Source organism: Melospiza georgiana, chromosome 2 (genome assembly GCF_028018845.1).
Source record: "Melospiza georgiana isolate bMelGeo1 chromosome 2, bMelGeo1.pri, whole genome shotgun sequence".
In the NCBI taxonomy this organism is placed as follows: Eukaryota; Metazoa; Chordata; class Aves; order Passeriformes; family Passerellidae; genus Melospiza; species Melospiza georgiana.
The window spans coordinates 18,793,728-18,806,597 of record NC_080431.1 but is presented as its reverse complement, the minus strand read 5'-3'; the positions used below and the strand labels follow the sequence as shown (position 1 = coordinate 18,806,597).

Below are 12,870 nucleotides of genomic sequence, written 5' to 3'. Positions count from 1 at the left end.
ACAGTAAGTCACACAATGCATTTGAATTATTCATACAGACATGGTAGGAAGGCAACTCTTTCACTTAATAAACAGCACTAAGAAGTCACCTGAATGTAGAGCTTTAAATATCTTTGCCCTTCCTTACAGAAATCCTCATGAAAGGCAACAAAGATAAAAATACAAGCTTCAATCAAACCAATCTGAAGCTCTTTGGTTGGAGATTACACTTGGAGACTTTTTTATTATTAATTTAACACTAACACCTTCATATCCTAAACCCATATTTAAAACAGCTTGTCTAAGCATAATTCAGCTGGAGAGGAACTCCTTCTTCCTTCTGCTGCCTCCACATAAAATCTACATTCTTTCTGAATTAAAAAGTACTTATGTGTTTTATACAAATAATATACAGATCACACAAAGGCCAGCATCCTAAATAACAGTGCATAAATATAAATTCTTGTTTTCCTTTTTTTTCATTTACATCTGACATGCTCTTCTGAAAGAGATGGGAAATTTAGACTAATCTTGCTGAGTGATGACTGAGGCTGATGACTGCAAAGTTGAAGCTTCCAAAGCAGACCTCCTAGGTACTTTTGCATCTCTTGTTGCCAAAGATACTTAAAAGATACTATGCTGAATACAAAGGTTTTGTTCTTGACTTGAACAAAAAAAATATGGCCAACACCAGGTTGGGTTTCTTTTTATTGTTAAAACATTAAAGCATAACATTTCACCAAATACAGGAAATTTAGGGGTCGTCTGACATTACAAACATCTGGATCATCAAGAGAAAGTGTTGAGCTATACATAGTCTGACGTTAATCTATCAATTTAATGTATATTAGTAAATGATTAAAACATGGCCAAAATACAGAATCACAAAATAAGTACCTTGATGCTTCTAAATCTGAGACAAGTCAGAGAACTGAGTGCAATAAATTTCCAGCAAATGTCTATACACTCAATTACCTCAGGGCAGAATTATTCCAGGAATATTGGTAGTTCCTCATATTCCTACCAGGAATATTGTAGTTCCTCATATTCTTGCTCATTCACATTCAATTTAGTGAGAATTTGATTTGAGAACTTGATAAAAACATTTTTAAAAATACCACATTTAACAAATGTGAAAAAAGAAGTTGTCTTCACAGGAAAATACAGATTGCTTGCCACTCCAGTCCTTAATTGCCTATATGTTTTACAAATCTTTACAAAACTAATTTGTATCCATTTTGGTTTCAAAAACATAGTACATCTGAAAAATAAAATATGACTCTACTGATGGGTAATACAAAGACACGAACACGCATTTAAAATTACTTTTAAAAGTAAATCTTCTCAGTAATACAGCTATAAGACAAGTTAAACATAGTACAATAAACCATGCATCTTCTGACTTGTCAGATCAGCTAAACTACTCGGTTAACATACAGTAACACTTTTGAACACTTCATAAATTCAGCTTTCCTAGCACAAGGAAAAAAAAAACAGATTAAATTTGTTCTTCAAGTGGTTCAAGGCTGTCCAAGTGTTTTTTAGGTGTATCATCACTATGACGGCTTTGGCAATGGGTTAAATGTTTCTTAAAGCCTCGGGGAAAATTTGATTCAAAATTACAACGGGGACACTTCAACAGACTTTGACCATGAGCAGCAACATGATTTTTAAGAAGAGACTCCAAGAGAAAAGCTTTGCCACATATTTTACATTTGTATGGGCTTTGAACATTATGCTTGTTAACTAAATGGTGCAAGACAGCACCTTTTTTCATTGCACGACAGCAACAGATTTTGCAGTAATACTTTCCCTTGCCACGCTTCATGTACTTTGCTATTTCTTCCTCAGAGATGAAAGCCTCTTTCTCTTCAGTAAACTGAAGCACACACGGTGGCTGCGTAGGAGTAGTTGCATCCATTTTGCTCTCTTTGCTGTAATCAGATGACTCCATATCATACTGCTCTTGGTCACTGTTGGACTCTTGTTCCTTTATCTCCATTGAGTCCACCACTGGTTTTCCACACTCACTACTATTTAGTTCAGAATCTGAGTTCTCCTGGTTTTCCTTCTTGGGCTTCTTTTTTGGGCATGAATATAACATGTGTTCAGGTGATTCTTTGGCTAATATTGACTGTTCATCCTGTGAGAATAAATCATCCAGTGGTTTCTGATCATCTAAACTGTGAGAGAGAAAGTCACTCTCACCAGACTCACTAGGTGTTTGGGGCTCAGAGAAAAAGCCCGAAGCAGACTTGTGAGGCTCGGAAAACAGGATGTTCTTCTGGATTTCAGAAGGTACAGTAGTTTCAGCATGTCTCTGGATATCAGAGGATAGAGCAGCAGCAGGCTTCTGCATCTCAGAAAATACAGCATGCTTTTGAACATCAGGGGAAACAGCAGATTTCTGGCAGTCTGTGAAAACAGCTTGCTTGAGTGTCTCGGGAGAAACGGGAGTAGGTTTCTGGGACTCAGTAAAGAGACCATGTTTCTGAACTTCAGGAGATGTGGATTTCTGAGACTCTAGAAAGGAAGTAGACTCCTGAACTTCAGAGGAAATGGAAGTGAGTTTTTGGGCTTCAGAAAACAGGGCATGCTTCTGGACTTCAGAAGAAACAAGAGCAGATTTTTGGGTTTCAGAACACAGAGCTTGTTTTTGACCTTCAGTAGAAACAGCAGAAGTAGATGTCTGATTCTGGGGCTCAGAAAAGACAGCACGTTTCTGGACATCAGTAGAGGCAGCAGGATTAGATTTGCGAGTCTCTGGGAACAACACTCTTTTCCGAGGCTCAGGGAAATGAGCCCGTTTCTGAATCTCAGATGAAGCAGCTGAGGTGGATTTCTGAGTTTCAGAAAAATACATTGATTTCCGTGACTCAGAGAGTTTCCAAGATTCAGGAGATACTGAAACACCAGGCTTACGGACCTCAGGAAAGAAAGAAGGCTTCCAAGAGTCAGAGGAAACAGTGTGACTGGACTTTCGAAGCTCAGGAGAAACAGGGGGAGAATGCTTCCACGTGTCAGGGGACAGAACAGGTTTCCAGCCTTCAGGGTAAACAGATGAGATGGGTTTCCAGGGCTCAGAAGAAACAAGAGTAGATTTCTGGGATTCAGAAAAGGACGTAGACTTACACGAATCAGAAACAAGCCTCCTAGGTTCTGGCAACACAACTGAACCAGGCCTTCGGGACTCAGGGGCAGACCTCCGGGATTCCACGGACACCGACATGGCAGGCTTTGAAGCCCAGGGAGAAACTGTGGGAGACTTCTGCACTTCATGAGGTGAAGCCCTCCAGGGCTCAGGGGAAACAGTTGGGCCAGGTCTCCATGACTCCGGTGAAACCGCAGAAGCGGGTCTCCGGCTCTCAGGAGAAGCAGCAGAAGCAGGCCGACGCATCTGGGAGGGATGCCTGCGTGGCTCAGGAGACACGGCTGGGGCGTACCTCCGTGGCTCAGGGGACGCTGCTGGAGGAGGTTTCTTTGGCTCTGGTGACACAGCTGGGGAGTATCTGCGGGGCTCTGGAGACACAGCAGGGGAATGGCGCCGGGGCTCAGGCGATATGGCGGGGGAATGCCGGCGGGGCTCTGGAGACGTGGCCGGGGCTGGCTTCTGTGGGTCGGGGGACACAGCAGGAGATGGCTTCTGTGGGTCAGGAGACACGACAGGAGATGGCTTCTGTGGGTCAGGAGACACAGCAGGAGATGGCTTCTGTGGGTCAGGGGACACAGATGAGGCTAACTTCTCTGGATCGGGAGATGTGGCTTGGGCTGACTTTTCTGGATCTGGGGACACAGTCTGGACTGACTTCTCTGGCTCTGGGGAAGTCACCTGAGCAGACTTCTGGGGCTCTGGGGACACAGAAGATTTCTGAAGCCTGGGGGAAACAACAGGTTCTGATTTGGGGAGTTCAGGAGAAAGGGCAGGTTTGCCTGACTCAGGGGAAAGGGTAGGTTTCTGTGGCTCCAACATGACACTTTTCTTGGACGAATCTGAATCTCCTTCTACCTGTTGCTCTTTCTGCTCTTCATTCCACTTCTCAGGTGCTGCATGCTGTGCTTTGATGTGATAATACACGTTGCAATACATCTTGCTGGTAAAGAAACATTTATGGCAGTGAAACAGTTTTGCACTTTTTTGATAAAATATAAGTTTACCCAAACCAGCAGCATCCATTTCATCACAACACTCTGGGTGAACGGTACCCATATGAATTTGTATGTTCTCATAGTCAGTTCCCCTGAAGCTGCAGTAGTCACATTCCAAGCGCTCTGTGGTTTTCCGTAGTATCTGCAGCATGTCCATTTTTCTGTAGGCAGTAACAGTCCCCACAGCAGTGCACCTTTTAAAGAGGATTTTTCAGTTCCTGTAATAAAGGAAAAAGATCTGTATAGTTATCCTTTCATGTTAATTTCAACTCTGTCACTCCTAAATAACCACGCGCGCTTTTCCCTGCTCACCCCCACTCCCTTTTTAGAAAGCATAGATTTTGCACAGGTACTGACTACTTCATAGAGAAATCCAAACAGAAAGTCATTTTGCATCAGTAAAACTTGAAAAAATAAAGTTTACATTTAACAATAGGCCTTCCTACCTATGTAAAAAAACTGGAAGCAAATGATAAAAAAACCCCAGGTGATGAAGAGCAAAGTTTGAATTTCACTTGATAAATGTGACTTGTTTTCTCCATTGTCTTCTTACCATATTTTATGTGCTTTTATTGTATTATTTACATTATACATGTAAACTGAAACCAAAAAGTACTTTGGAAAGTACTTGAAACAATGCCACTGAGATAAGGCCATTTAAAAAATGCATCTTCACCATTAAATTTCAAAACAAATAATCCATTTTTGACAAAGATCAAACTAAAATTCAAGAAAACAGCAGTCTAAAGTCTAGGCTGTTTTCATCTGTTAAATACTGGCTTCCTTTCACTAATTATATGATAAAAAATACACTGATCATAAAAGCTTCATCTATTATGACAAGGACTTTTCCTGTTCCATTATTTCATCTGTTGCCCCAATAACAACAAAAATACTATTTAAGAAAAACAGCAGGTTTTTTTTCAGTTGGTAGTTAACAGTCCACTGAATCCAGAACATTGTTTTCCTCACCCCAGCGATGGAAATTTCTCAAAATTAATGTTTTTTACAAGACTTAAAAAAAACACAAAACAACAACAACAACAACACCCAAACACCAACCAACCCTCCCCCCCCAACGTAAATAGCTTTTAATGATTTGGCTATATTCTCCTATTTCCAAAAGAATTTAACCAGATTAGCTACTGCAACAAGCAGAAAACCAAGTCTAGTCATAGTCTGCAAGTTATACTGACATAAAGTGGAAGGTAAAAAGGACATTTAAATGAAATGAGCACACCTCTTCCTTGTAGGTTGAAATTAAACAGTTGTTACATGATTAATCATGCTAAGCTATCAGCCTAATTTTGGGGGGTGTTTTAAAACACAGTGCTTCAAAACACTCAAAATTGTTGTTTAATTTTAACGTTAATTTTACCTGTCTAAATATATATAAGACTAACAAGTCTAAAAATATGCATTCAAAGCAAGTTTTCTTAATTTATTCCTAAAGCATTTTCCCCCTGGTTTCTTATGGAAATGAGGCCTATACAAACACATTGCCTCACAGTCAATGCCAATCAAACTGGACAAAGCAATCCAGCCTTACTTTGCATTTCTACACCTTTCATGAAAATCACCAACTAGAGAATGCAAGCAATGCCTCCACTGAGGCAGAATATGTCACTTAGCAGCAACTTCTTCTGTTTAGCCTCTCCACAAAAAGTCTTGAAACATTCAGAGCAAGCAGCATCTGATTCAGCTTTAATTAAGGAAAAGGGGAAGGAATTCAAAATACTACAGCAGTGAGTTGCTTTGGGCTTGGGGTAGAGACAGAATGAAAGCAAATTAACAGTGCTGCTAAAGGATGAGATGGATACAGCAAAAAACCAGGAAAGAAGGATTGGCTGAGGAGCAGGAGGGCACAAATCCTTAAGAAACACAGGTTCACTAGCTCAGCTGCTTATGGAGCAGCTCCTTTGTGTGCGCTGCGCATACACACATCACATTAAGCCACAGGAACAGGTAGATTTCCAATTGGGAAGCACGGTGGAACCCCACGTGGAGCTTTAAGAAGGAACCTGCTTCACAACCATGAGGCAAATGAACAGCATCCGACCACAGCCTAGCTGCAAATGAGAAGTAATTACTCTGCCCCACAGACACTGAAGTGAAGAGCCTTTGGGGTACAAGCTGCAGTTTCCCAGCACTGCTGGCAGCCATACAAAAGACATCCCAAATTGTAGCCCACACCACATTCAGCGTTGACCCAAAACACTTCCCAACATTTTATAACGGATTTTTTATGTCTGTAAAAGATGAAAACAAAACAAAGATGACAGCAGTGCTCAGTGGGCTGTATCTCTTCAACAGAAAAGAACCTGCCAATTGTAAAAACTCACAGCACACCATGTCTTAGTACTCTAAAAGACTTTCAAATCTTTATTAACTACTTTATATTTTGTTTGCTGGATTCAGAGCAAAAGGAGGATAGGAAAATTTAAATTTGAAAGCAAAAATTTCTGAATTGCTGATATGAGCAAAATAAAAAGGTTTTGGGGTTTTTTTTAATCAAATCACAGCAGAACATAATTAGCATAATGAAGATGTACTGCAGCAATCATATTTTTAGACTTGAAAGGGAATTTGTCAATTCCAAAATTGGTTGTAATCCGGAATAACCCATTTTCTTTTCACAGAAAACCAAAAAAGGGCTTTTCTAATTTGAATTTATCACAGTTTATAACAAAGTTTAAGAGACAATCTTTTCTACTGTCTTCATAATTTCCCAGCTCTTCATGTCACCTGTTGCCCTTGCTGCAGTTTTTTGTTATTCACAGAAACACACTCCACCCCACGTCCCCATCCTCTTCTTTTATTCAGTTCTATCTTACTTTATGCTGAAAATTCCCACTTTCTTTCCAAATACAGCAGTCAGAAAAAGTCAGCAGTTCCCAAATTCCACAAATTGTCCACATTGATGCTAAGCTTTTTTGGCCATTAGATTTTTTTGGAACCAAAGAAGTTACAGGCACAATCCAGACATCCAAAAGTCTTGCCAGTCAAGCCTTTTGCATAAGAAATAACATTAAAGAGCTGAGGGAACTTTGTGTCACATTGCCATCATCCAGCATTTTTAGTTTTGTAACTCAACCCAGCGTACCTGGCAGTCACTGAAGTAACTGCCTCTTCTGCTGAAATCTCTACTTAATTGAGGACCCTACTGAGCAAGACAACTCTTGGTTATTGCAGCACCTTGGGCTGCAAGCCCATGGAATAGTAAATCTAGTTTCAGAATAGTTACTGGGATCAGTAACAAACAGCACTGAGCCTGTACTAACTCATGTTGTCAATTCAAATTTGTTGAAACACTTCTGGAAGAATAAACTCTGAGACGTTGCTGGTTCACTTAGCACAGATCTACATCGCTAGTTTGAAAGATTTTCCTGTCAATCCCTCCAGACTCCTTCTTAATATTGAGCTCCAGTGCCACTGTCTCTACATGGTTTTGGTTGCTGTCCTCCTCTGTACTCAGGTTTCTCACACAGATGACTCTGCTTCACACTGCTCTTTGCCACCACTCCTGCATCAGAACTTGTTCTGCACTGCATCCTGGCTTGCCCAGCTGGGTGAAAGTGCAAGGAACAACATGTCACTGTTTTCTAAAGAGTCCCACACCAGCAGAGCCAGCCAGCCTAGAAACCATATGCTCAGTAACCAGGGCCCCATGGCCTTGGTCCTGCACGAACTGTGATGTAATCTGTGCTCAGCAGCATCCTTCAGGCAACACTGAGAGAGATGGACCATGCTCCCTCTGTGTAAATGCATTATTACAGACATTAAAGGCAATGTGCTGCTGCAAATCAAACCCATAAAAAGGTTTTATTAAATAAATGGTGTGATTTTGTCAGGGTGTTCCATGTGCACTGCAGAGACCTGAACCAAATACTAAATCACATCACTCTAGTACTCTGAAGCTCTTTAAGGAAAAGTATGAATTTCAGGACAAAGATCAAATTGTCATGAGCAACAGGTTCCCCATTAAACAAAGCAGAAGACAGATGGTCACTGGAGCATCTCTCAGGACTTCTTGAGTACTCCTAGGAGGACAAAGAAGCTGCCACCTCTGCAAGTAACTGCTGTGCAGGCCCCAGGCCACTTTGTTTAGTTGAACACTCTGCCGGGCCATAACTGTTTTGTAAAAAGGACACCTGAGCATTCCCCTATTCAAACTCTCAGGTAACAGGATGTGCAGTGCAGCAGTGGCTATAACTGAGCCTGTGCTGCATGCTACTGTAACACTACAAAGCACAACACATTCTTTAATTGCTCTTTCTACATTCCCTCCTACTTTTCTCACTTTCCATGGCTGCAACACTGAGAAAACAAACACACATGCAGCCAAACAGAACACACTACAACCAAAGCAGAAGCCTGAAGCCCAGCATTTATGCCTGTTCTGCATCCACATCCTGCCTGCAAGACAAAATACTGTGATTCAACTAAGATTCTGGGGCTTGCAATACTAAATTTTAACTTAAGGCAGCCAAGACTCATTCAGAGTCTTCCTAAGACATAACATTTCCCACTGAAATCTACCTGAGCAGGTAAGTGCTTCTGGCTAAAAGCTCACTATATCCTCAGATGTCAAGCACAGTAACAGCATCAGTACCAACCCAGCTCTTAGCTGACTTGAAGTGACACAGATCAATGTCCATCACTCAGTTTAAAAGTGCCTGAAGAGACACAAATCCCAGCAGTGGGACCACCAGTCCCTACTGCTGCTCCATCAGCCACCTCTCCCAGCCCCTCTTCTTCCAGGCATGTTTAGAACCTACAAACAGAGGTTCCTTCCACCAACTCTCTCCTCTCTCCACTGAGATGCTGAAGATCCTTACACCAGTTCCTGTCCCCTACACTGCAGTTCTGGCCATAATCTCCTCCACCAGAGGAAAAACAGAAAAACAGCATGGGAAAAGGATTGGTAATGAGGGCAAGTATCTACCTGAGGAAAAAAAAAAACATCACTGCTTTTCTTGATTTGTTCTTAGCAGCCAAGAGGCTAAAGTTATGATTTGGCAGAAAGAAGAAGTATCCAGGAAATCAGAGGCAGCGAGATAACCACAAATTCAACCAAAAGTTGGTTATGAGTATCACAAGGCAGCCACAGAGCAGAGTCAAACAGCATCAGAAGTTTCTGCTGAGTTCATGTTAAACTGAGTAATAGGAGCATCCTAAGCTAATGCACAGAGAGGAGAGACCTCCTGATGTCTTCCCAGCCAACACATCCAGCCATGTCTGACATGGTTCATGGATTCCATATCCCATCTTCCACAAGGATCCTACTTAAGATTAAGCCATACTTCCTACAGCCCCTCAAAAACCTCCTCGTGGAAGAAAATAGGAAAAATGCAGAGGAGATACCTACATATAACAAGGAATCCATGCAAGTGTTGGCACAACATGACTCTGGCAGCAAACAAGGTATCTCTACTTTTTAACTCCATTCCAATGTCATAGCTACAAGTCTTCCAATCATTCCTGGTAATTTTTAATAAACACATTCTACACTTAGCATTGCAACAGTTAATATATACCTCCATTTTTCCTCTACTGAAGATAAGCTGTGACTGTACAAAGGAAGCAACAAAGGGCTCAAAGCTAAAGATCTAGACTGTCTGTGAGCACAGAAAATTAGATTTCCTTTAACATTACATGAAGAAATTCAGAGCACAGCAACAAGTAGTCTGCCACATCACTGTTCAAAATCAGACTGTCTTGGTTCTCAGTGGCAGAAAAATCTATAACTCTTTTCCTCTCAATGAACAATCAACCCTGGTGAAACACAAGCAGCTAGAGAACATGCAACATACTTTAATGGCACCAACACAGCTGGGGAAATGATCCAGAAGAAAAGCCATGCGATTTTCTGCAGTGCACTACAACCACACATAAGATTCCCTATACCAGTCACTGCACAGGAAGGATCACTGTTGATTTTTGTCAGCCTTGGAAGTTTCTTCCAGACAAACAGTTCAGTCATAACCCTCTGTCAGTGAGGAGAGTCAGTGGCAAATTTGTTCCCAGCAAAAGAAATCTGAGTAAGCGAGATACAGCAGCATCATCGCCTCTGCTGGAAGGAACAGATCCAGAGTTTTGCTGGGTTTAAGCAAAAGGAAAAACTACACATTCTTGCAGTGCCAAAAAATGAATGGCAGTCTGGTGGCAGCATGATGCTTCTCTTGAAGCTACATCCCTGTGTTGTGACTGACAAAGAGAAGTTTAGCTCCCAGAGGAAGCTGCACACAAACATCCCACAGTGGGGCAGAGCAGGCACTCTGCAAGGCACCAGGCAGGTAAGGGCATCACTTCCAAGGCACCAGGAACAAGACAGGCAGCCCTGCGCTCCTGCTAGTCCACAAGTGTCCACAGTATCTGACCACAACCTCACATCTGAACTCCCAGCTACCAGCCAGTCTACTCAGGCTGTTCCACCAGCAACAATTGCTGAACAAGGTTTTGAAAATTTCACAGCTACACAAGGCACAAACACTCCGACCCAACCAGCCAGTGAAACAGCAAGATACGCTAAGAACATGGGAGGCACCAGATCCAGGCAGGAAATGCTGCTTTATGAAGTTCCATGTTTCCAGGAAAGGTTCAAGGCAGTGGAGATCTACAAAGTGACAATGCTTGACACACATACAGATGACTTAAGAAAAACAAAGCACCCAGAACTGCAACAGTTTTGCAATATTTCAATCTTTGTTAAGAGAATGACAAGTCTACACAACATTAGTTCTCAACAAAAGATCTAACAACAGTCTAAATTGCAGAGTAAAATCAATGTACATTTGACAGATTCAAGACTGAAGAAATTAATTCCATGTACTGCTTCTACAGCTTTTTAACTCCAAGTTCCAATTCCACTTCCAGTTGGTTTCCAAAAATGGCCCTGAAAACCTTATTGCTGCAGCGCTGTACCTGAGCTAATGAAGTGCCACTAGAGCATTGCAATCTAGTCAAGAACCGAATTAAGGCTGTGAAACTTGGTAACATGCTAAGAATTCCATTTACACTACCCTGAAAGAATATGGGGTGCATGGGAAGATTACAGAAGAGAAATGTGAAATCCAAAGTTTCTATATTCCTCACTTGCAAAAAATTCATAGAATCATTGAGGTTAGAAAAGACCTCTGAGATGATCGAGCTCCAACCTGTGACTGAACACCACCTTGTCAAGCAGACCATGGCACTCGGTGCCACGTCCAGTCTTTCCTTCAACACCTCCAGGGACGGCGACTCCGACACCACTCTGGACAGTCCATTCCAATGTCTATTCACTTTCACAGTGAAGAAATTCTTCCTAATGTCCAATCTAAGCGTCCCTTGCTGCCGTTTAAGATTATGTCCTCCCGTCCTGTCACTTGTTGCCTGGGAGGAGAGGCCGATCCCCACCGGGCTATCCCTTCCTTTCCCGTGGCTGCAGAGCGTGGTACGGTCCCCCCGAGCCTCCTCTCTCCAGCTGAACACCCCAGCTCCCGGAGCCGCTGCTCACAGGACACGCTCTCCAGAGCTGTGCGGAGCCATCCCTCTGCACCTGCTTCTCCGCTCCCACGTGCGACGCCGCCGCTCCCGGCAGCTATTTCTGTCACCGGGGAAGGGCCCGGTCCCGGCGGGGACACGTCCCGTGCCCAACTCGCTATCCCAGGACAGCAGACGGGCAGCGTGCTCGTCCCGCTCCTGGCTCCGCCGGCATCACTTTAACTTTCCTGCGGGAAGGGGGTGCCTGCGGGCTCGGCTTTCCCGGCGCCGCCGGCTCCCCGCTGCCCGGCCCTCCCGGGGCCGCACCCCCGGGGCCGGGGGCCACGCCGCCCGCCCATTCATCCCGCCCCTCCGGGCGCTCTCCCTCGCCGCCTCCCTTCTCCTTCTTCCCTCCCGTGCGCGGCCCCGCCGGTTTTGTTCCCCCCGCGCCGGCACCGGCAGCCGCCGCCGCCCCCCGCGCGGCGGGGGCTGGACAAGGGGAAGGCCCAGGCCCGATGCCCAGGGGGAGGGAGGGAAGCGCGCCGGGCCCGGCCGGCGGGAGCGGGGGGCGAGCGGGACGGGCCGCCCGCACTCACCGATCGGCACCTCCGGGACGGCGGGCGCGGGGCCGGGGGGGCCGGGCCGGGCTCCCCCCGCCAATGGCGGCGGCGGCGGCGGCGGGAGGCGGGGCCGGGTCACGTGCCGCGGCCGCGGCGGCGGGGCCGGGGGCGGGGCCGGGCCGCGCCGCCCTCCGCGCCCGCCGGCAGGGAGCGCTGCCGCCCAGGGGGCCCGGCCTGTCTGGGGGCCCACAGGGGGCTTGTCCAGTGCGGGGAGAATTCCAGAATGCGAGAAACAGAGTCACAAAGTCACAAACTAGGCTGCAAAAGAGCTCTGACATCCTCGACTATGACCAAACACCACCGTGTCAACAAGAAGATGGCCCTCGGTGCCATGTCCAGTTTTCCTTCAATACCTCCAGAGATGGTGACCCCACCACCTCCCTGGGCAGCCCATTCCAATAAGCAATCACCCTTTGAGTAAAGAAATTCTCCCTGATATCCAGCCTAAAAATCCCTTGATGCGTTTAAGACTCTGTCCTCTCATCCTACTGGTTGCCTGGGTGAAGACCCTGACCCCAACCTGTTACAGCCTCCTTTCAGGTGATCGTAGCGAAAGGTAAGGTGTCCCCGGAGCCTCCTGCTCTCCAGGCTGAGCAACCCCAGCTCCCTCAGCCGCTCCCTGTAGGACACGCACCCCATTGCTCTGCTCTGGATCTGCCCA

The 12,870-nt window shown here is 44.7% G+C and overlaps 1 protein-coding gene across 4 annotated transcripts; it reads right to left on the bottom strand.

Moving 5' to 3' along the window:
• Nucleotides 1-671: 671 nt before the first annotated feature.
• Nucleotides 672-12,247, bottom strand: CHAMP1 (chromosome alignment maintaining phosphoprotein 1). Of its 4 annotated transcripts, none has more exons than XM_058045266.1 (2): nt 12,186-12,247; nt 672-4,343 (listed from the first exon to the last, which is right to left on the bottom strand). In XM_058045266.1, the coding sequence occupies exon 2, from the start codon at nt 4,280-4,282 to the stop codon at nt 1,478-1,480; it is 2,805 nt and encodes a 934-aa protein (XP_057901249.1). In that variant the 5' UTR covers nt 4,283-4,343; nt 12,186-12,247; the 3' UTR covers nt 672-1,477. The 4 variants fall into 4 exon arrangements, with proteins under 4 accessions (XP_057901249.1, XP_057901252.1, XP_057901250.1 ...); XM_058045269.1 differs by lacking the exon at nt 12,186-12,247 and adding an exon at nt 11,624-11,642; XM_058045267.1 differs by lacking the exon at nt 12,186-12,247 and adding an exon at nt 11,283-11,483.
• Nucleotides 12,248-12,870: the final 623 nt, after the last annotated feature.

Excerpts from the sequence above, each read along its gene's own strand:
- CHAMP1 (XM_058045266.1), bottom strand. The coding sequence starts at position 4,282 with ATGGACATGCTGCAGATACTACGGAAAACCACAGAGCGCTTGGAATGT.